This window comes from Taurulus bubalis (assembly GCF_910589615.1).
Source record: "Taurulus bubalis genome assembly, chromosome: 1".
Taxonomy (NCBI): Eukaryota; Metazoa; Chordata; class Actinopteri; order Perciformes; family Cottidae; genus Taurulus; species Taurulus bubalis.
In genome coordinates, this window is record NC_136589.1 from 44,725,518 (window position 1) to 44,746,867 (window position 21,350).

General features: G+C 44.9%; 1 protein-coding gene across 1 annotated transcript; it reads left to right on the forward strand.

Annotated features, from left to right (window-relative positions):
* Window positions 1–1,820: 1,820 nt before the first annotated feature.
* Window positions 1,821–19,245, forward strand: slc4a2a (solute carrier family 4 member 2a; the record flags this gene model as incomplete). The annotated part of the gene is made up of 21 exons (XM_079214144.1): window positions 1,821–1,859; window positions 2,264–2,414; window positions 2,511–2,679; window positions 2,764–2,909; window positions 9,654–9,805; window positions 10,935–11,115; window positions 11,718–11,853; window positions 12,181–12,328; window positions 13,702–13,798; window positions 13,885–14,069; window positions 14,155–14,374; window positions 15,029–15,232; window positions 15,379–15,527; window positions 15,821–16,015; window positions 16,209–16,418; window positions 16,505–16,594; window positions 16,695–16,861; window positions 16,943–17,196; window positions 17,281–17,450; window positions 18,380–18,553; window positions 19,165–19,245. 21 exons carry the CDS (start codon window positions 1,821–1,823, stop codon window positions 19,243–19,245), a joined length of 3,318 nt encoding a protein of 1,105 aa, XP_079070270.1.
* Window positions 19,246–21,350: the final 2,105 nt, after the last annotated feature.

Sequence of the window (21,350 nt, forward strand, 5' to 3'; positions counted from 1 at the left end):
TCTATGTGTTACTGGTATATTGGTTGATGATAAAACACAGCTTTCTTTCTACTATAAAATATCACTATGTGTTAACAGTATCTATACAAAGTTTAACTTTGATGAAGTGAAGTAAAATATTGTTAGTAATTAATTTAGTGGAGAGACAAAATGCCCTAACTTTCTTCCTGGACCTTGAACGCCTCTGGTTCCACAACAGAGGGGCTCTGCTCAAGCAGATGCACCAAAACATACCAAGCAAGTATCGTTTATCCATAAGTATGTACAATACATACCAAGTATCGTTTGTCCATAAGTAAGTACAATACATACAAAGTATCGTTTACCCATAAGTACGTACAATACATACGAAGTATTGTTTATCCATAAGTAAGTACAATACATACCAAGCAAGTATCGCTTATCCATAAGTAAGTCATTTTTCAGTTTTCTGGCTGCAATGTGGTTGATATCTTGCGGTTTTGTCTCACAGTGGATTCTGTAGGTCGTAAACTTTCCAGAAAGGTGCGCTAATCATGTGTAGCATCAAGCTAGCGATATGAACATTTATATTTTCATAACTTGAGGAGCTCTCTGGAGTCACTTTCGAGTCCTTTGAGTCATATTTATGGTTTATATTAATATTTATGGTTGTGTTATAAACATGCAACATGGACTTCTATGCTCTTGTAAGGCAGTGCAGTTATTGTTTGCTATGTCACATCAGAGGCTCTGGTACGGATTCATGGGAGTAGAGGACTTGGAGAGCCATGGTAACCTTCAATGGTAACCTGGAATTAGACTTTTTCTTTCCTCTGTTTCCTCTTCTCCTGCTTTTATGTCACTTCACCCCACCCCCCCCCTCCCCCCGCTCTCCCTCTCTCTCTCTCTCTCTCTCTCTCTTTCTCTCTCTCTCTCTCTCTCTATCCCCCTCTCTCCATCTCTCTCCCCCATCTCTCTCTCTCTCTCTCTCTCTGTTCTCTACCTCCCTGTTGGTTTCAGTCTTTGCATTATAATTTCTCTCTTTCAGTGCTGCTAGGACGCTGAGGTAGGCTCCAACTCTCTTCCTGTTACACACACACACACACACACACACACACACACACACACACACACACACACACACACGCACACAGTGACAATAAGAGCAGTTGAAACACTAAAGTGATTCACTCAGTATTAAAGCTGACAGTGTGACCTTTGACCTTAAAACTCATTCATTCACTCACTCACTCGTTCACACACTAATTAATTAATCCACTTGTTTGTTCACTTGTTCATTCATTTGTTCACTTATTAATTATTTAATTCATTTAGAAATTAATTATTGAATTCACTCGTTAATTCATTAATTTATTCACTCATTTGTTTATTCATTCACTCATTCAGTCATGTATTCATCCATTTACTCATTCACTCACTCATTCACTCATTAATTAATAACACTCATTCACCCATTCACTCAATACGCATTCATTCATTCACAAATGAATGAATTCATTCACTCACTCATTCACTCATCAATTAATTAATTAATACATTCAGTCATTTTCTCATTTCTTAATTCATTCACTCATTGACTTCATTCATTCAAGGAAACGCTGTTAGCACTGTTAGCGCTGTTAGTGCTTTTAGCACTGTTAGCACTGTCAGCACTGTTAGAACTGGCTATGTTGCCATGTTGGGAGCCAACACACTCCATCTTCACCCTCCAGCGACGGTAATCACTTCACCTTCATTCACTAAACCCTGATAACCTCCAGTGTTTCCTCCCCCAGGTGCTTCCTGAACTCACCCGCTGAACATCAGACACACTTTGCCCTCTGACCCCTGAAGGAGCCATGAGCAACCACCAAAACTCTCTGGGTCCTGGTGCCGAGGTCAGTCTGTGTGCAGTGAGTCTCATTAGATGATCTTATTCATCTCGGACATGACGTGACGTTGAACGAGATGAGCGGTCACAAGAGCACAGGGCGTTCAGGGGACCTTAAAGAGCATAGGGCGTTCAGGGGATCTATATGAGCACGGGGCGTTCAGGGGACATATAAGAGCATGGGGCGTTCAGGGGACCTATATGAGCACGGGACGTTCCGGGGACCTATATGAGCACGGGGCGTTCAGGGGACCTATATGAGCATGGGGCGTTCAGGGGACCTATAAGAGCATGGGCCGTTCAGGGGACCTATAAGAGCACGGGGCGTTCAGGGGACCTATAAGAGCACGGGGCGTTCAGGGGATCTTGGACGAAATCTTGGACTACATCTTGTCCTCTCTCCTCCTCCAGCCTTTGTCTCCTCCTCCACGTGTCCATATTGATGAAGAAGAGGATGACCTGAACAAGGTCTTTGAGGTTCAGGGTTTTCAGCAGATCCTTGGTCCTGCAGCTCGCAGCCCACCGGGGAAAAGTAGAGTCTACGATGAGCAGGACTTTGAGGGTAGGGAACCAAAACGCTGTTCGAGGTTTCAGGGGGTCCATGGCGTCCCTGGAGGGGGTCCTTGATACCGGTCCTAAATACATGTCCCTGCTGCAGATCACCGTCACTTCTCCCTCCACGTCCATCACCCGCTGTCCAAACCGCCCAATGAGAGCAGGAGGAAGAGGAGGCGAGGCTCCACCACTAACGCTGCAGCCACCATAGAAGAAGACCAGGAGGACGAGGAGGGCGAGGAAGAGTCCTACAGTCAGAGTGGAGAGGAGGGGTGAGTCACACACCTGACAGGTAAATATGGGATTCATCTCTCTTTTTAATCCACCGCCTAACGCGTAGCTCCTCCCCCTCACAGTGACACTCCAACCCTCTCGTCCAATCACAACGGACTCTCAGCCGGTTCCATCATGACAAGCGCTGCCGCTGCTGACGATGCTGACGATGCTGATGACGCTGACGAGGCAGAAATGCTGATGTGTGTCGACCTGGACAGCATCAAGAGTCAGTGAACCTGTATTTATATGTATAAACATGTATATGTATGTATATACATGTATATAATAACAATAATAATAACAATAATAATGCATTTAATTGATATAGCGCTTTTCATGGTACTCAAAGACACTTTACACAACATTTCTAAATCATCCTAAAAGCTATACAATAAAACAAATAAATACATGAGAACAATAAGAACATGGAGCACACAGTCACACAATAAAAGCAGTTCTGAAGAGGTGGGTTTGATTTGTGATTTGAATAAAGAAAGATCAGAGCAGTCTGGTGAGTTTAGGGAGAGTTCCAGAGGGAGGGCTTGATGGAGTGTAGTGAGGGAGGAATGGTGGAGATGTAGAGGGTTAGGGTCTAGGGTCTAGGAGTTAGGGTCAGAGTGGAGTGAGTTGCAGTGGTAATGACTTTGTGGAGATGTAGAGCTGGACGTCCTCGGCGTAGCAGTGGAAGAGGAGACCATGTTGATGTATAATGTTAGCAAGAGGGAGCAGGTAGAGGATGAACAGAAGAGGACCGAGCACCGAACCCTAGGGGACGCCTTGAGAAGAGGAGCAGTGGAGGAGGTGCAGCTGCAGCTGCTGATGAACTGTTGTCTGTTTGTTAGATATGAGTTGAGCCAGGAGAGAGCATATATATATATACACTCACCTAAAGGATTATTAGGAACACCTGTTCAATTTCTCATTAATGCAATTATCTAATCAACCAATCACATGGCAGTTGCTTCAATGCATTTAGGGGTGTGGTCCTGGTCAAGACAATCTCCTGAACTCCAAACTGAATGTCAGAATGGGAAAGAAAGGTGATTTAAGCAATTTTGAGCGTGGCATGGTTGTTGGTCCCAGACGGGCCGGTCTGAGTAATTCACAATCTGCTCAGTTACTGGGATTTTCACGCACAACCATTTCTAGGGTTTACAAAGAATGGTGTGTAAAGGGAAAAACATCCAGTATGCGGCAGTCCTGTGGGCGAAAATGCCTTGTTGATGCTAAAGGTCAGAGAAGAATGGCCGACTGATTCAAGCTGATAGAAGAGCAACTTTGACTGAAATAACCACTCGTTACAACCGAGGTATGCAGCAAAGCATTTGTGAAGCCACAACACGCACAACCTTGAGGCGAATGGGCTACAACAGCAGAAGACCCCACCGGGTACCACTCATCTCCACTACAAATAGGAAAAAGAGGCTACAATTTGCAAGAGCTCACCAAAATTGGACAGTTGAAGACTGGAAAAATGTTGCCTGGTCTGATGAGTCTCGATTTCTGTTGACACATTCAGATGGTAGAGTCAGAATTTGGCGTAAACAGAATGAGAACATGGACCCATCATGCCTTGTTACCACTGTGCAGGCTGGTGGTGGTGTAATGGTGTGGGGGATGTTTTCTTGGCACACTTTAGGCCCCTTAGTGCCAATTGGGCATCGTTTAAATGCCATGGCCTACCTGAGCATTGTTTCTGACCATGTCCATCCCTTTATGGCCACCATGTACCCATCCTCTGATGGCTACTTCCAGCAGGATAATGCACCATGTCACAAAGCTCCAATCATTTCTAATTGGTTTCTTGAACATGACAATGAGTTCACTGTACTAAAATGGCCCCCACAGTCACCAGATCTCAACCCAATAGAGCATCTTTGGGATGTGGTGGAACAGGAGCTTCGTGCCCTGGATGTGCATCCCACAAATCTCCATCAACTGCAAGATGCTATCCTATCAATTTGGGCCAACATTTCTAAAGAATGCTTTCAGCACCTTGTTGAATCAATGCCACGTAGAATTAAGGCAGTTCTGAAGGCGAAAGGGGGTCAAACACAGTATTAGTATGGTGGTTCCTAATAATCTTTTAGGTGAGTGTTTATATATACACATCATATAAAAAAGAATATATACAGAGAGTGAGACAAGAGACCAGAAACAGAAACAGCTGTGTTTACTCATCGTTAGCTCATGTTACTACTTCACCCTTATCAAACAGCCCGCAACCTCAGGTCCAACCAGCTGAACCTCCTGTCCGTCCCTCACACTCGCCTAAAGACCCGAGGTGACCGAGCCTTTGAGGCAGTAGCCCCTAGGCTCTGGAATGCTCTGCCTGCACAAATATGGTTTGCTGTTTCTGTCCTGTCTTTTAAAAAACAACTAAAGACCTATCTGTTCACGCTGGCGTTTGTTTTAAACTCCTGAAATGACCTGCTTCTTTATCTTTTTTTTATTTATTTTTGGAAATGTTGATAGACACATAACATGGCAAACATGCATTTCAACTGACACTTCCATTGCTTTTTTTGACATATACAAACATACAACATACCCACCCCATCCACCCACCCCTCCCACTGGTACACCCACCTAGAGTATAGGAAAATAAATACATAAAAATAAATAAAAAGAGGTCACCTCATTTCCCCGAGCCAGACGTCTGCACACATACACGCACCTAAACACACATATCTCTGGTACATCTAAACGTAAACACACCTGCTTCACTCTGCACATCAAACAGTCATCACATCACACAATTATATCCACAAACTGTTTGGCAGCAGTTCTGGCCAGTAGGCAGAAACCAGAGCGTCCAAATTATCGCCTATCCAACAATCAGATTAAAACATGAATAAAAGAAAAAAAAAGAAAAAAAAACAAAATATACTGCTAGGGGGCATCAGGCATAGTTTTGAGTTTACCCAAGTATGTCAGAACCGGGTCCCAGGTGGAAAAGAATTTGTTCCTTGACCCTCTCAGCGAGTATTTAATTTTCTCTCGATGAATGAATTGCATCAGGTCACCAAACCACACAGATGTCTTGGGTGGGTTTGTTGATTTCCAGTGCAAGAATGTTCTTCTACGTTCAAGAAGTGTCATAAACGCCATGATGTTTTTATGTTTTTTTGTTATTGTACAGTGTTGTCTGTCTGTCTGTGACACCAAACATAGCTAAAGCTGCGTTGGGTTGGAGATCAATAATAAGAGCCTCAGAAAGTGTTTTAAAGATCGTCCACCAGTAAGATGTCAGAGCAGGGCATGACCAGAACATATGAGTTAAGTTGGCTGGGGTGTGATGGCATCTGCTACAACTAGCATCCGAGTTGGGGTATATTTGAGCTAATCTTGCTTTTGATAAAAGGGACTCGATGCAGAACTTTGAATTGGATTATGCCGAGTCTTGCCATTCCATATAAATGAGGTGAAAGCTTTGTCAATACATTTAAAATAAGACTTAGGAAGGTAGAGTGGAAGGCATTGAAACAGGTAAAGAAATTTGGGGAGCACATTCAACTTTATGCAATTTACTTTCCCTGCTAAGGATACGTGAATTGTTTTCCATTTTTTACGATCCATTTTAACTTTCTCAAGTAGAGAAGAAACATTTTCTTTGTAAAGGTTCTGCATATCTCTTGTGATGTTAATGCCCAGGTATTTAAAACCATTTCTTGACATTTTGAATGGCAATACGTTATCCTGAATTTGAAGCGCTAAGTTATTAACAGGGTAGCATTCACTTTTACTAAAATTCTGTTTATACCCAGAAAATTTACCAAATCTTAACAAAGTGTGGGTAATGTGAGGTACACTTAGAACAGGGTCTGATTCGTACAGTAATAAATCATCAGCATATAAAGATAATTTGTATGCCTCTTCTCCCTTAATAATTCCATTTATTGTCGTTAACGACTAGAGTGTGATAGATAAGGGCTCTATAGCCAAAGCAAATAGCAGCGGGCTGATAGGATTACCCTGACGGGTTGCGCTTGTCAATGTGAAGTACTGTGATTTCTTACCATTTGTAACTACAGAGGCCTTGGGTGAGTTGTATAGTAGTTTAATCCATGAAATTAAATTAGGGCCATAGCCAAATTTCTCCAAACATGTAAATAAGTATTCCCATTCAACCCTGTCAAAAGCTTTCTCTGAATCCAGCGAGATGACCACTTCTGGTACCCTACTGGACATAGGGGAGTGTATAATGTTTAAAAGCTGACGGACATTGGTAAATGAGTGTCGCCCCAAAATGAAACTGGTTTGCTCAGCAGAGATCACATCACTCATTGTGATTTCTAGGCGTAGGGCAAGAGCTTTGGCCAGGATCTTAACATCGCTGTTTAGGAGAGAGATGGGACGGTACGAGCCACATCTGTCTGGGCCAGGCGCCTTCCCACTTTGCATTGCCATTGTTGCTTTAATAATTTCAAAATGTTGTAATGGAAGTTCAGTCTTTGACTTATATGTCATGTTTATGGAAGGGCCTGGAGGTTATTAAAAAAAAGTTCCATGTCAGTTCTATCATTTGTCATTTCTGACGTATACAGGTTTGAGTAGAATGAGGTAAATGTTTCATTAATTTCTCCTGGGCTACTAGTTAAGTCACCATTCACTTTCCTTATTTGTGGAATTTGTTGGGCAGCAGTTTGACATGTAAGTTAGTGAGCCAAAAGGCGGCCAGCTTTTTCTCCATGCTCATAAATGTGTCCACGTGATTTTAACAACACTTTTTCAGTCTTTTCTAGTTGATAACAAATTGTATTGAGTTTGCAGGTCTAGCTTCTTTTTATAGAGTTCAGGGGATGGTGACATAGAGTACTGAGCATCCACTGTGTTTATTGATTTAATAAGCTGCTCCTGTTCATTCCTCCTCATCTTGTTGGTTCTTGATGAATATGATATAATCTCAGCTCTGATCACAGCCTTCAATGTTTCCCAAAGCAAGGACGGGGAGACGTTATCTTTTTTATTAGATTCTAAAAAGTCATCAATTTTTTTGTTTATCAATTCACAGAAAGAAGCGTCGGCCAGCAAGGTTTTGTCTAATTTTCAAGAAGGGCGTTCTGAATTATTAAAAGCGCATGTGAGGTCTAGTATCACTGGGGCGTGATCCGATTCAACTATAGTTGAATATTCAGCTCTACTGACATAGGGAAGAAGGGTTCGATCAATAAAGAAGTAGTCTATTCTGCTGTATGAACGGTGCACTGGGGAGAAATAAGAGAAGGATTGACTCAGTGGAAATAAAAAACGCCACGGGTCGACGCTTCCTATTTGATCCATAATAAGGGATAATGATTGGGCCATTTTAGACGGTTTTGTAGATTTAGAACGGTCCAATACTGGATTGACTGTGCAGTTTAAGTCACCCCCAAAAATTAGTTGTTGCGAGTTTAAATCTGGTATTAATGAAATAACTTTGCCTATAAACTTATCATCATCCCAATTTGGGGCATACACATTAACCAATACGACAGGCTTGTGGAAGAGGAACCCTGATACAATAACAAAGCGTCCCTGTGGGTCTGAAATAACAGTGGTAGCACTGAACTGGATCCTTTTGTGTATTTTTATGTGTTTTACCTTATTTATTTTTGACTACTTGTTTTATTGTGATTTTTACTCCATCTTTGAATGTGTTTTTACTGTGATTGTTAAACTGTACAGCACTTTGTGACCTCTTTTGTCTGAGAAATGTGCTTTATAAATACAATTATCATTATTATTATTATTATTATTATTATGTTTGCGTGCTAACTTGCTAAACTAAGATCAGCAGATTAGCTTCTCCCAGCATGCACTGGGGCACTTTGGCTGAAGACACACTGAAGGAATGTTTTCCTACATGAAAGAGCTTCCTGTCCCTTCTGGATCTTCATCATGTGACCTGAACACAATGCGGTCCTCCTACATGCCGAGCCCACGGCCTCTATCTATTGTTTCTGTCTGTGTGTGGTTCTGGTCCTGGTCCTGGTTCTGGTCCTGGTCCTGGTCCTGTCGGTCTCCCGGATCAACATGAAGCCGGTATTGATCATGTGTGTTGTTTGATAGGAGGCCGATCTCAGTGAGTACCGCCTGTTTGTCTTCTTGAGCTGCTGGAATCACTCGGTCAGCTGACTCCTCTGCTGGAATGTGATTGGAGGATTGTCTCCAGGAAAACAACGAATGATGTGAAAACGTTGTCTTTCAGAGAAAATCTAATTTTTACAGAAACCTGAAACTCACCTGCAGATTACTGCAGAGGGTAAACACACCTGTGTGTGTGTGTGTGTGTGTGTGTGTGTGTGTGTGTGTGTGTGTGTGTGTGTGTGTGTGTGTGTTTAGCTGATTGGATAATTTAGAGTTCATGTCTCGTCTTACAGATTCTTCATTGAAGTTCAATCGAGCCTGAAACTCTGTTAGACTGCAAAAAGTTCCCATGAGACCACAGCGTGTGTTTGTTCCTGTTGCTTTTTACCTCATAGTGAGGACACTCTGGTCGGTGCTCACGTCTTCAAAGGCTGGTTCGAGGGTTCAGACCTGGTTTTAAGGGTCAGGTTTAGGTCCGGGTTGGGGTCAGGTATCTAGAGGTGCAGGTGAAGATTGGGGTCAGGTATCTAGAGGTGCAGGTGAAGGTTGGGGTCAGGTATCTAGAGGTGCAGGTTCAGGAACAAGTTGGGGTCAGGTATCTAGAGGTGCAGGTGAAGTTTGGGGTCAGGTATTTAGAGGTGCAGGTTCAGGTGAAGGTTGGGGTCAGGTATCTAGAGGTGCAGGTTCAGGAAAAAGTTGGGGTCAGGTATCTAGAGGTGCAGGTTCAGGAAGAAGTTGGGGTCAGGTATCTAGAGGTGCAGGTTCAGATGAAGGTTGGGGTCAGAGCAGGTCTCCAGGAAATTAATGTACGTCAATGCAATGTCCTCAAAAGTCATGTAAACATGTGTGTGACATGTGTGAGTTCGGTTTTAGCCTCTGACCTCATCCTACACTTATACAGGTCACCGATTGGATGATGTTCCGGCCGTGAGGCGTCACCTGGTGAAGCGGAGCTCCAGAGGGCCGATCGGCCACGTCACCAAAGATCAGATCAGAACACCGCCACACCTGCAACACCTGCAACACCTGCAACCAGACCGGACTCCTCACGAGGTCAGGGGCTCACTCATAGTGCTCTAACTACCTGTTAGCTAAACAGGTAGAGTCATACAGGTAGAGTCTCAGGTAGAGTCAGACAGGTACAGTCACACAGGTAGAGTCAGACAGGTATAGTCAGACAGGTAGAGTCAGACAGGTAGAGTCAGACAAGTAGAGTCAGACAGGTAGAGTCACACAGGTAGAGGGAGACAGGTAGAGTCAGACAGGTATAGTCACACAGGTAGAGTCAGACAGGTAGAGTCAGACAAGTAGAGTCAGACAGGTAGAGTCAGACAGGTAGAGTCACACAGGTAGAGGGAGACAGGTAGAGGGAGACAGGTAGAGTCTCACAGGTAGAGTCAGACAGGTAGAGTCTCACAGGTAGAGTCACACAGGTAGAGTGAGACAGGTAGAGTCAGACAGGTAGAGTCTCACAGGTAGAGGGAGGTGGACTCAGGTCAGTCTCTCTCAGTCTCGGTCTCAGGATGGTCGGCTTGGACCTGAAGACTGGACCCAGAAAGGTACTGCTGATTTTCTTTGAGTTGGGTTTAGTTAAAATAAATAAGTCTGTTTAACCGGATTTCTGACATAATTTAGCCTGAAATGTATTTTGGAGCAGTTTGTCTTTGTTAATCTTGGTTTAGTCCACTTTGGCCTGGTTTGGTTTGGTCTGATTCACTTTGGTTTAAATCATTCTGAGTTTGAGTACTTTAATATATTTTTGACCGTAAGAAAACTCCTTCATTACCTGATTTCAGAAGAACTTTTGTAAAGCAGGAACTGGTCCGGGTTCAGCCTGTGAACTGGTCCATTCAAGCTGGATCCTGGTCTTTATCTCACAAACTGGGGTTTTATTTGCATAATTAATATCATTGTCAAGTATAGAAAAGCAAAATGGAAACGTCTAAATTTGATAAAACGTCTAAATTCTCTCTCCACTTCTTATTTTTCGGCCATTTAAAAAGTTCTCTGAAACCCGGCAAGTGTAAAGCATCTGTGGTCTCCACAGGTTTAGAGTCTCAGGGTGTAGATCAGGTCCCACCCTGAGACGGTCATGGTGTGCCTTCAAGGTCGGGCTGAGGCCCGCAGAGGTCACAGAGAAGGTTGAGCGTCCTCACGAGTGACCGTTGGTGTTTCTGCCCAGGTGTTCGTGGAGCTGAACGAGCTGGTGATCGACAGGAACCAGGAGCTGCAGTGGAGGGAGACGGCCCGCTGGATCAAGTTTGAGGAGGAGGTGGAGGAGGAGACGGAGCGCTGGGGGAGGCCCCACGTGGCCTCGCTGTCCTTCAGGTCCCTGCTGGAGCTCCGGAAGACCATCTCCCACGGTGAGAAGGCTCTCTGCCCCAGGTGGAGAGAGTCTGCAGAGCACCATAGTCCAGACTTAAAATCACACACAGTCTGTCTTCACTTCTATCCGTCTGTAGCCAGAGATCCTCCATTGTTCCCTTTCCTTTGGAAGAATAAACCCCTTAAAACACCGAATTAGTAAAGCCAAACATTTCTCTATTCTGGCCCCAAATGATAGACTAATTAAAGGAAACACGATTGCATTAAACGCACCACTTTATCTTCCCAGTTAGAGTATGAAAGTCCTTCAAATTTTCCAAAGAACATTTTCTCGGAGTTGATTTGGTCTAAAGTTTAAAGATTGAGGTCAGAAAGATATTTATGGCGAAATGAAAATTGATGAACAAATTACAAATCTGATGAAAATTGGTCCTAAATTGTCCCTCATGGCAGCATGTGATGTCATGTGATGTTGTGGCAGTGTGTGGTGATGTCACTGTGATGTCACTGATGTCATGGCGTTGCGGCAGTGTGTGGTGATGTCACTGTGATGGCATGGCGTTGTGGCAGTGTGGTGTTGTCACTGTGATGGCATGGCGTTGTGGCAGTGTGTAGTGATGTCACGGCGTTGTGTTTTCAGGGGCGGTGCTTCTGGATCTGAAACAGAAGACTCTGCCAGGGATCGCTCAGCAGGTGGTGGAGCAGATGGTGATCTCAGATCAGATAAAAGCTGAAAACCGAGCCAACGTCCTCCGAGCTCTGCTCCTCAGACACAGGTCCACATAATGGTTCATCCATCCACTTAATGCTTCATCCATACACTTAATGGTTCATTCATCCACCTAATGGTTCATCCATCCACTTAATGGTTCATCCATCCACTTAATGCTTCATTCATCTAATGGTTCAACCATCCACCTCATTAGTTCATCCATCCACCCCATGGTTCATCCATCCACCTCATGGTTCATCCATCCACCTTCAGCTAACCCCATCAGCTAATGATTCATTCATCCATCCATCTAATGATTCATTCATCCACTGCTGCTTAGGAAAGCAACATGAACATATCTTTCCTAAAAGTATTGTGTTTGTTTCTTCAGTCACCCCAGTGATGAGAAAGATCACAGCTTGTTCAGCAAGTACATCTCTGCAGCCAACATGGCCACCTTGATGGACAACCACAACAGCCAATCAGAGCCCTCCATCAATCTGACGAATCACAAAGAGGCTGACGGAGAGAAGTCCAAGGTAATAAGAATCTGTTATAGACTCAAAGTTTGATAATGACCTCAAGCTTCAGCGGAGGTCAAATTAACCTATACCAGCTGTTTCCTGAGTCATGTGGCTAAGAGACGCAGATGAAATAGCACAATGTCACATTGCTTTTATTTGGCTTTAATACTGAGTGTGTGGATAATAATACTTTGATTTTATAAAGTGCTTTTCTGAATACTCAAAGACACTTTACATAGGAATCATTCACCCACTGATGAGGAGCTACCATGAAGGAGCCACATCAGGACTATCTAACATTCATACACCGTAGAACAGCTACGGGAGACATGTAGGGTTAAGTGTCTTTAGGGTTTAGTGTCTTGCTCAAGGACACATCTACATGGGCTGGCCGGAGCCGGGGATCAAACCACCGATTGTCTGATTGAAGGACAACCCCACTCACCACTGCGCCACAGTCGTCCCAGATGAAGCATAGACCGGCTAGTTAGCTAGCTACCTTGCTACTTCCACGATGCTTTAATGCTAACGTTACACTGGTGACAAGAAATGAGCCCAACAATTCAATTCAACTCAATTCAGTTTATTTTGTAAAGCCCAGAATCACAAATTTCAAACTATCCTCGGAGGGCTTTACAATCTGTACACATACGACATCCTCTGTCCCGGGAAAAAAGGGAAGAAGTCTCCAGGAGAGCAACAGAGGAGGATCCCTCTCCCTGGATGGACAGAAGCAATAGAGGTCATGTGACCAGAATGAACAACGTAACAGAGTTACAGCACATTACATGAATATGACATTACATGAATTATTCATATAATGAGTAGTATACGCATGGACTTGGTCCAGATAACCACGATCCATAATTTATCCAGAAGGAGAGAGAGAAGAGGAGAGAAAGAAGAAGAGAAGAGGAGAAGAGGAGCTCAGTGTATCCTAAGATGTCCCCCAGCAGTCTAGGCCTATAGAAAATCTCTCTGACGTCAAATGATGAGGGAATCACGGGGAGAGTTGCCCTCGTCATCAACAGTCTCCGGTTCCTCACTCCTCACTCCTTGCCGCTAGGAGACTACGAGCAGGCTCCGAGGACTAGCCAGCTCTAGTGATGGACAAGCTAGCCAGCTAACTAAGTAGCTCTAGCAATAGACAAGCTAGCCGGCTAACCAAATAGCTCTTGTGATAGACAAACTAGCCAGCTAACCAGACAGTTTTAGTGATGGACAAGCTAGCCAGCTAACTAGCCAATGTTGAATAACAGAAAAGGGCTCTTTACTGTATATTCTCTCTCTCTGTATATATTTATATATTATATATGTGTGTGTGTGTGTGTGTGTGTGTGTGTGTGTGTGTGTGTGTGTGTGTGTGTGTGTGTGTGTGTGTGTGTCAGAAAGAGGCCCTGCCCATCAGTCTATCCAGATCCAAACATGAAGTGAAGCTGATGGAGAAGATCCCAGAGAGAGCTGAGGCCACCGTCGTCCTCGTGGGTACGCATCACGTCATCACCTTTATTCCTGCGTCTGTAGAGCGTGAGGTTCGGTGGGTTTATTGCATCCCTCTGATGTGTCTGCAGGCAGTGTGGGTTTCCTAGAGCAGCCGTCCATGGCGTTCGTGCGGCTGCAGGAGGCGGTCCTGCTGGAGTCAGTGCTGGAGGTTCCGGTTCCTGTAAGGTTCCTCTTCCTCCTGCTGGGTCCGCCTACCGCCAACATTGACTACCACCAGATTGGACGCTCCATCTCTACACTCATGTCAGACAAGGTGAGTCCCTGCAGGTTTAATACCATCTGCTAATGTTCTGGATTTTTTACCACTATCCTAATTCTGCCTCTGTCGGCTCCCTCAGCTCTTTCACGAAGCGGCGTACCAAGCCGATGACCGGCAAGACCTGCTGACGGCCATCAACCGGTTCTTGGACTGCAGCGTCGTCCTCCCTCCCTCTGACGTCGGTGGCGACGAGCTGCTCCGCTCGGTCGCTCGCTTCCAACGAGAAATGCTGCGAAAGAGGGAGGAGGAGAACAGCAGCAAACTGCAGGAGAAACAGACCAGCGTTCAGTCGGACGGAGGTCGGTTATCATGACAAGACCTTTTTGAATTGCTGCTCCTCTTCTGTCTGTGTCGTTAACAAACGCTTTAGCTTTTATTAGATAAGAGAGAGTAAAAGGAGGTCAGGAAATGAGAGCAGAGTCGGGAGATGAGTTACCACAAAGGTACCAGAACATGATTCTATGGACAGCATCTTAAAACTTCTGGCCACCAGGATGCACCACCGTAAAGACAATGTTCCAAAATGATTGTTTGCAAAGTTGAAAGTTGAAAGTTAAAGTGTAAAATGTTGGTTCACAGCTTCAGTGCAACAGTCCAATCACCGTCTCTGAGCCTCTCCGGTTTGCTGAATTGGCCTCGTCACTGAATTCCAAGTCCTTCAAGCAAAGCTTAGTCTTGAAACGTTTCACTGAATATTTTTTCACAAGCAGGTTTGAGCTTTGATGCCATTCTCCCAAAAGAACATGCAACAGACTTCAGAACAAAATGCTGAGTGCTTTAATTCCAGATAAAAGTAGATTAATTTAAGGGCTCAGGCAAGTTCTTTTGTCAGGAGCTCCGTGTGAAGTGCCAATCTTACTGAATCTTATGCATCCTTGATGTTGTGATCAATGTGATGTTGTGATGTCAGCTCGATGAACGGACAGTAACAGAGCTCAGTTCTTATCTACCAGACTCCCTCGTGCCCTCCAAACCCGGTGACGAACCACTGAGGAGATCAGGCCGTCTGTTCGGAGGTCTGATCAAAGACGTGACTCGGCGCTACCCTCAGTACCTCAGCGACATTCGAGATGCTCTGAACCCTCAGTGCATGGCCGCCATCGTCTTTATCTACTTTGCTGCGCTGTCGCCTGCCATCACCTTTGGAGGACTTCTGGGTGAGGCTTGACTTCAGAAACTCTGACAGACGCTGAACTTCCTTTTGAGATTTGGTTGGACAAGTTTTAAATTGCTGCATGTTGATTGGTGCAAAGGTTGCCTCTTAAAGACTCGTCTCTTCTGTTCTCTGTTCCTGTGGCCCCAGGGGAGAAAACTGAGGGTCTGATTGGTGTGTCCGAGCTGATCGTGGCCACGGCGATGCATGGCATCGTGTTCAGTGTGCTGGGGGCTCAGCCTCTGCTAGTGATTGGCTTCTCTGGACCACTGCTGGTGTTTGAAGAGGCCTTCTACACGGTAAGCTCACCTGACAGGAACCCCACACACCTGGATCAAGATAGGATCTGAGGCAATATGCCTCTCTAGAATCAGTGTTTTATTTCCTTGTCCACGGTAGAAAGTGAGGGGAACCTGCCTGTAGTGAAACAGGTGAGCTTGCAGACGGACTGGGAGTGTTGATCAATAAGTGGAGAGACAGTTAATTAGTTCAAAACACATGGTCTCCGTCAGATATGTCCAGAATGCTAAGCATCGCGTTAGCTAACCTGTCTTCTGTTCCTTGTAATCCTCTCTGCTGTGTTCATGTGTAGTTTTGTAAAGCCAACGGGGTCGAATATCTGACGGGTCGGGTCTGGATCGGTTTCTGGCTGGTCCTCATCGTTCTTCTCACTGTGGCCTTCGAGGGAAGCATCCTGGTTCGCTTTGTCTCTCGCTTCACTCAAGAGATCTTCTCCTTCCTCATCTCCCTCATTTTCATCTATGAGACCTTCGCCAAACTGGTCAAGGTGAGTTCAGAGGTCACAGGTCTATAGCGACCCTGTTGCCTTACAAAAGGTTTGTTAAGTAAGATCATTGATCATGTACAGATTGAACAAAAGGCACCCGGTTGTTTCTAGAAGTGTTGACGAAGTTGATCAAGTGTTAGTGCTTCAAAGGATATTAAAGAACCTCAATGAGTCTCTTCTTTGTATTTTCTAGATATTCCAGGAGCATCCTCTCCAAAACTGTTTCCATGGAAACAACACAGTATCTCCATCTGTGTGTAACTACACTGCAGCTGCTGGGGATCCTGGGAAAGTTGTTGGAGAACCAAACACAGCTCTGCTGTCCTTTGTTCTCATGGCGGGAACATATTTCATCGCTTTCTACCTGCGGAAGTTCAAGAACAGCTCCTTCTTCCCCGGCAGGGTCAGTACAAGTACCTGAATACGCATGTTGGTTCTTACTTTTGGCGATCAAACCACTGGTCAATAAAGTGGCATTCTGTCTTTCAGCTCCGTAGGATCATCGGAGACTTTGGAGTCCCCATTGCAATCCTCATCATGGTGCTGGTGGACTATAGCGTGGAGGACACCTACACCCAGGTCAGACCTGGGACGATTCTAACAATCACATAACTCCTGTGTGGACACAACACACTGGGACAGACATTTAACCGCCCCTCCTCTTCCTGTCGGCTAACAGAAGCTGAACGTGCCCAGTGGATTCTCAGTGTCCAGTCCGGAGAAGCGTGGTTGGTGGATCTCTCCTCTGGGGTCGGACGGGCAGTTTCCTGTCTGGATGATGGCTGCCAGCATCTTGCCGGCCATCCTCGTCTTCATCCTCATCTTCATGGAGTCCCAGATCACAGCGTACAACATTTTCTTCTCGCCTTTGTATTTATTTTCTTAGTGAAGGGTATTGAGATAATTCTTCTTGTGTCTGTCCGTCAGGCTGATCGTGAGTAAGAAGGAGAGGATGCTGGTGAAGGGAACTGGTTTTCACCTGGATCTCCTCATCATCGTGGTGGTGGGTGGAGTCTCGGCCCTGTTTGGTTTGCCCTGGCTATCGGCTGCCACAGTTCGCTCCGTCACCCACACCAATGCCCTCACCGTCATGAGCAAAGCCGTCGCTCCGGGAGACAAGCCGCGCATCCAGGAGGTCAAGGAGCAGCGGGTGACAGGCTTCCTGGTGGCAGTTTTAGTGGGTATGACTGTCACTGCAGTGTACTTCTACCTGCTGCTACATTTACTACCTTTACGACTTCTTCTGCTCTGGATTCCCCCCTCAGGTCTGTCCATTGTGATCGGGGAGGTTCTGCGTCAGATCCCCCTGGCGGTTCTGTTTGGGATCTTCCTCTACATGGGTGTGATGTCGCTTAATGGGATCCAGCTCACTGAGCGACTCATCCTGCTGCTGATGCCCCCGAAGTACCACCCTGACCACAACTACGTCCGCAAGGTTAGCCCCGCCCCCTGGCGGAGGACAGACACATCGGCCACGCCAGAGCTTCTGAACAAGAGTCAGACTGGTTTAACAACTTGTTTCCTTATTTAAGATAAAATAAGTAATAATCCTCTATTAGTTCCGCAGGGGGGAAATTGCAGGATTACAGCAGCCTTGCACACACATAGTAAAGACATCAAGTACAAAATCAAGTAATATAAACAATAAACAGTAAACATTAATAAAAAACAGTCAAGAAGAGAATACAGTAGCAATTTTGAATGAAATATACAGACGGAATAAAAAAGTATATACAAGTACTTAAATTGTATTTATATTGCACCAGGTGAGTGCAATTAAAGTGGCCACAGTGAATAAAGTGTCCAAAAGGGATTAAAGTGTTTGTGGTCTACTGGAAGCTCAGTGTGTTGTGCAGCCTGACAGCAGCGGGAGGGAAGGACTTACGGTACCTCTCCCTCAGGCACCGGGGATGAATCAGCCGGTGTCTGAAGGAGCTGTGCAGCGCTGCCAGAGTGTCCTGCATGGGGTGGGATGCGTGGTTTATCAGGGATGAGAGCTTAGCAATCATCCTCCTGTCTCACCTATCTTGGGACTTGTTGGTATTTGCTTGAATCTAAAATCTTGACATGAAGCTTGAACCTGGGCTTACCTCTCTGGACTGGGACTTGTTGGACTCAAACTTCACTTAATTTGTTGGCCTTGACTTAAAACTTGTTGGTCTTGACCTGGACTTGACTTTGACTTGCTGGTCTAACACTGACGTGGGGCTTGTTTGACTTGGAATTTGACTTGAGATCGGACTTTGGACATGACTTGGGACTTGTTGGACTTGACTTGTTTGAAGGGAACATCAAGTCAAAGTCAGTTGGGCAAACAAGTCCCTATAAAAAGGCACATCACATACTCTCTCTGCTCTTTCACAGGTGCGGACGTTGAGAATGCACCTGTTCACTGTCATCGAGCTGACCTGTCTGTCTCTCCTGTGGGTCGTCATGGCGACATCGGCGGCGCTGGCGTTCCCCTTCGTGCTGCTGCTGACCATCCCAGTGAGGATGCTGCTGCTGCCCCGCCTCTTCAACCGCAGAGAGCTGCAGAGCGTGAGTCTCACAACCAATCAGTGTTTAGACCAGCAGGAGGAGAGCTAGTCATGTTAGCAGCACTGCTAACGGAGAACCAGCAGGAGGAGAGCTAGTCATGTTAGCAGCACTGCTAACGGAGAACCAGCAGGAGGAGAGCTAGTAACGTTAGCAGCACCGCTAACTGAGAACCAGCAGGAGGAGAGCTAGTCATGTTAGCAGCACTGCTAACGGAGAACCAGCAGGAGGAGAGCTAGTAATGTTAGCAGCACCGCTAACTGAGAACCAGCAGGAGGTTCACTTCAGTTACATGATGATGCGTTCAGGCTCAGCTCAGATAACATGAGTACTGGCTGAAGGGAAATTATAACGTTCTCATGATGGGTTCAGGCTCTGCTCATGATTTCAGGGATTGAAACTTTAATAATACTTTAATAGTACTTTAAATACATTTTGTTGATGATACTTTGGAAGTTATTAAAGTTGTTTAATATTTGTTGTGTTTAGCATTTTTACACTGTGGTATTGCTACTTTTACTTATAACTTACTTTTAAAAGTATCAGAATACTCTCACTACTATCATACAGTATGTGTACATGTGCCGTCCTGACCTCTGACCTGTGGTCTCTAGTTGGACGCTGACGATGCAGAGCCTCACCTGGAGGAGAAGGAGGGGCAGGACGAGTACTCTCAGCTGCAGATGCCCGTGTGACCCGGCAGCAGCCTCCCGATTGGTCGAGCCACCTCCTTTGTTATCGTATCTGACATGTAGGTGCTGGGTGGACTGCACGCGGTCCTGATTGTGGGGTCTTCTGGTACTCTGGTGGTTCTGCTAAGAAAGATCTCACTAACTGTTGCTTGTCTGTCATTAAATGCAATTATTATCCTTACAAATGACATGTGTTTCATATTTATTTGAGCATGGTCTGCAGCCTCCTCAGGTTGACTTAACCTGAGGAGGTTATATATACATGTATACATACAGACTTAAGACTTCAGCTCCCATCATGCACTGCAAGTTCCTCAGGTTCACATTACATCTAGCTGATGCTTTTATCCAAAGCAATTTACATTGTTTCTACAACGTAGTCACAGCAACGGCTCGGGGTTAGGTGTCTTGCTCAAGGACACATCGGCTTGGACTAGCAGAGCCGGGGCTCGAACCACCGGTCCTCTAATTGAAAAGACGGGCATGCTAAACACTGAGCTACAGTCACCACAGTTTACTTTAGACATCAGCTTCCACAATGTTTAACAGTTACAAATTTTAAACATTTACATTCAAATATATATATATGTATATATACACGTTTTTATATATGTATATACCTGTCTGACCCCCCACAGTAGAGTACCTGTCTGACCCCCCTGACAGTAGAGTATCTGTCTACCTGTCTGTGCCCCCCCCCCCGACACCACATGGTCGTCATGGAGACCATCACACATTGCGTCTATCGGAGCGTCTCAGTGAAACCTGAGCAGGTGAGGCGGCTCGTAGTCACCTGAGCCGGGCGGCTGCTGAATCTTTGATGGAGGGCGTCAGAGATCCTCTCGGTCTACAGTTGGACCGCTAACACATGAACAAGTAGACTGCAGGAAGACGACAGGACTGGTAGACTTCAGGTCTAGAGGTCAGGTGGAGGACAGGTAGAGGACAGGTACACTTCAGGTAGAGGACAGGTACACTTCAGGTAGAGGACAGGTAGACTTCAGGTATACTTCAGGTACACTTCAGGTAGAGGACAGGTACACTTCAGGTAGAGGACAGGTAGACTTCAGGTATACTTCAGGTAGACTTCAGGTAGAGGACAGGTAGAGTTCAAGAAGACGACAGGTAGACATCAGGTTGACTTCAGGTAGAGAAGACAGGTAGAGGACAGGTAGACTATAGGTAGACTGCAGGTAAACTTCAGGTAGACAACAGCTAGAGGCTCCATCAGGCTCCATCAGGCTCCATCAGGCTCCATCAGGCTCCATCACAAAGGTACCAACTCCTTCTTTGTGCTCTTCAACTCTCGAAAGGCGTTTCCTTCACAGGTAAAATAGCATGTTTCCAACCTGTGTGACATCATCATGTGTCTTAGTTTAACTAACAGTGTTCAGATCAGCTGCTGCATATATATATATATATCTATATATATATATATATATATATATATATATATATATATATATATATATATAGATATATATATATATATTAGGGCAAAGTTGAACAAATTTCTCTGATTAATCGCATTATCTTTCTGAGATTAATCCTGATTAATCGCATTATGCGCCAAATTCAATAATGAAGTAAAAACTAGTGTTTTGCACGCTTTTATTTTAAAGTAATGTTATCCGAACAATATAACAGGTACTCTGGAGCAACAAGTTAACAACAGTATATAAAACTGTTTTCTTTTTTTTTATGAGCAGGTACCAGAAGAAACATTTGTCTTTTATCAGGGAACAACATAAACAGCCAGTCCTTCTTTTGTCCATGTACAAACAGTAATGTAAAAAAATAAATCTGAAACAGTCAAAACATGTGAAGCAGCACCCACAGTTCATCGATGTAGTGAACTGTGTAAGTAACTCAATGTGTTCTAAAGTTAGAAACGGTTTGTTAATCAATTTGGTTGTTTTTGTTGCATGTTTTTAGTCTGCCGTAAGCAAAATGTATCTGGTTTCCTGTTTTGAGATAAGGTGCTTTTAGGCGAGAAACGGGATCGAAACGGAAGTAGCATAGTAGCATAGTGCGCCGTTTAACGGCTAAAGCTACGGTCTTTAAAGACCATCTGTCGGAGGGGTACACTACAAACTGTTACTCTGAGA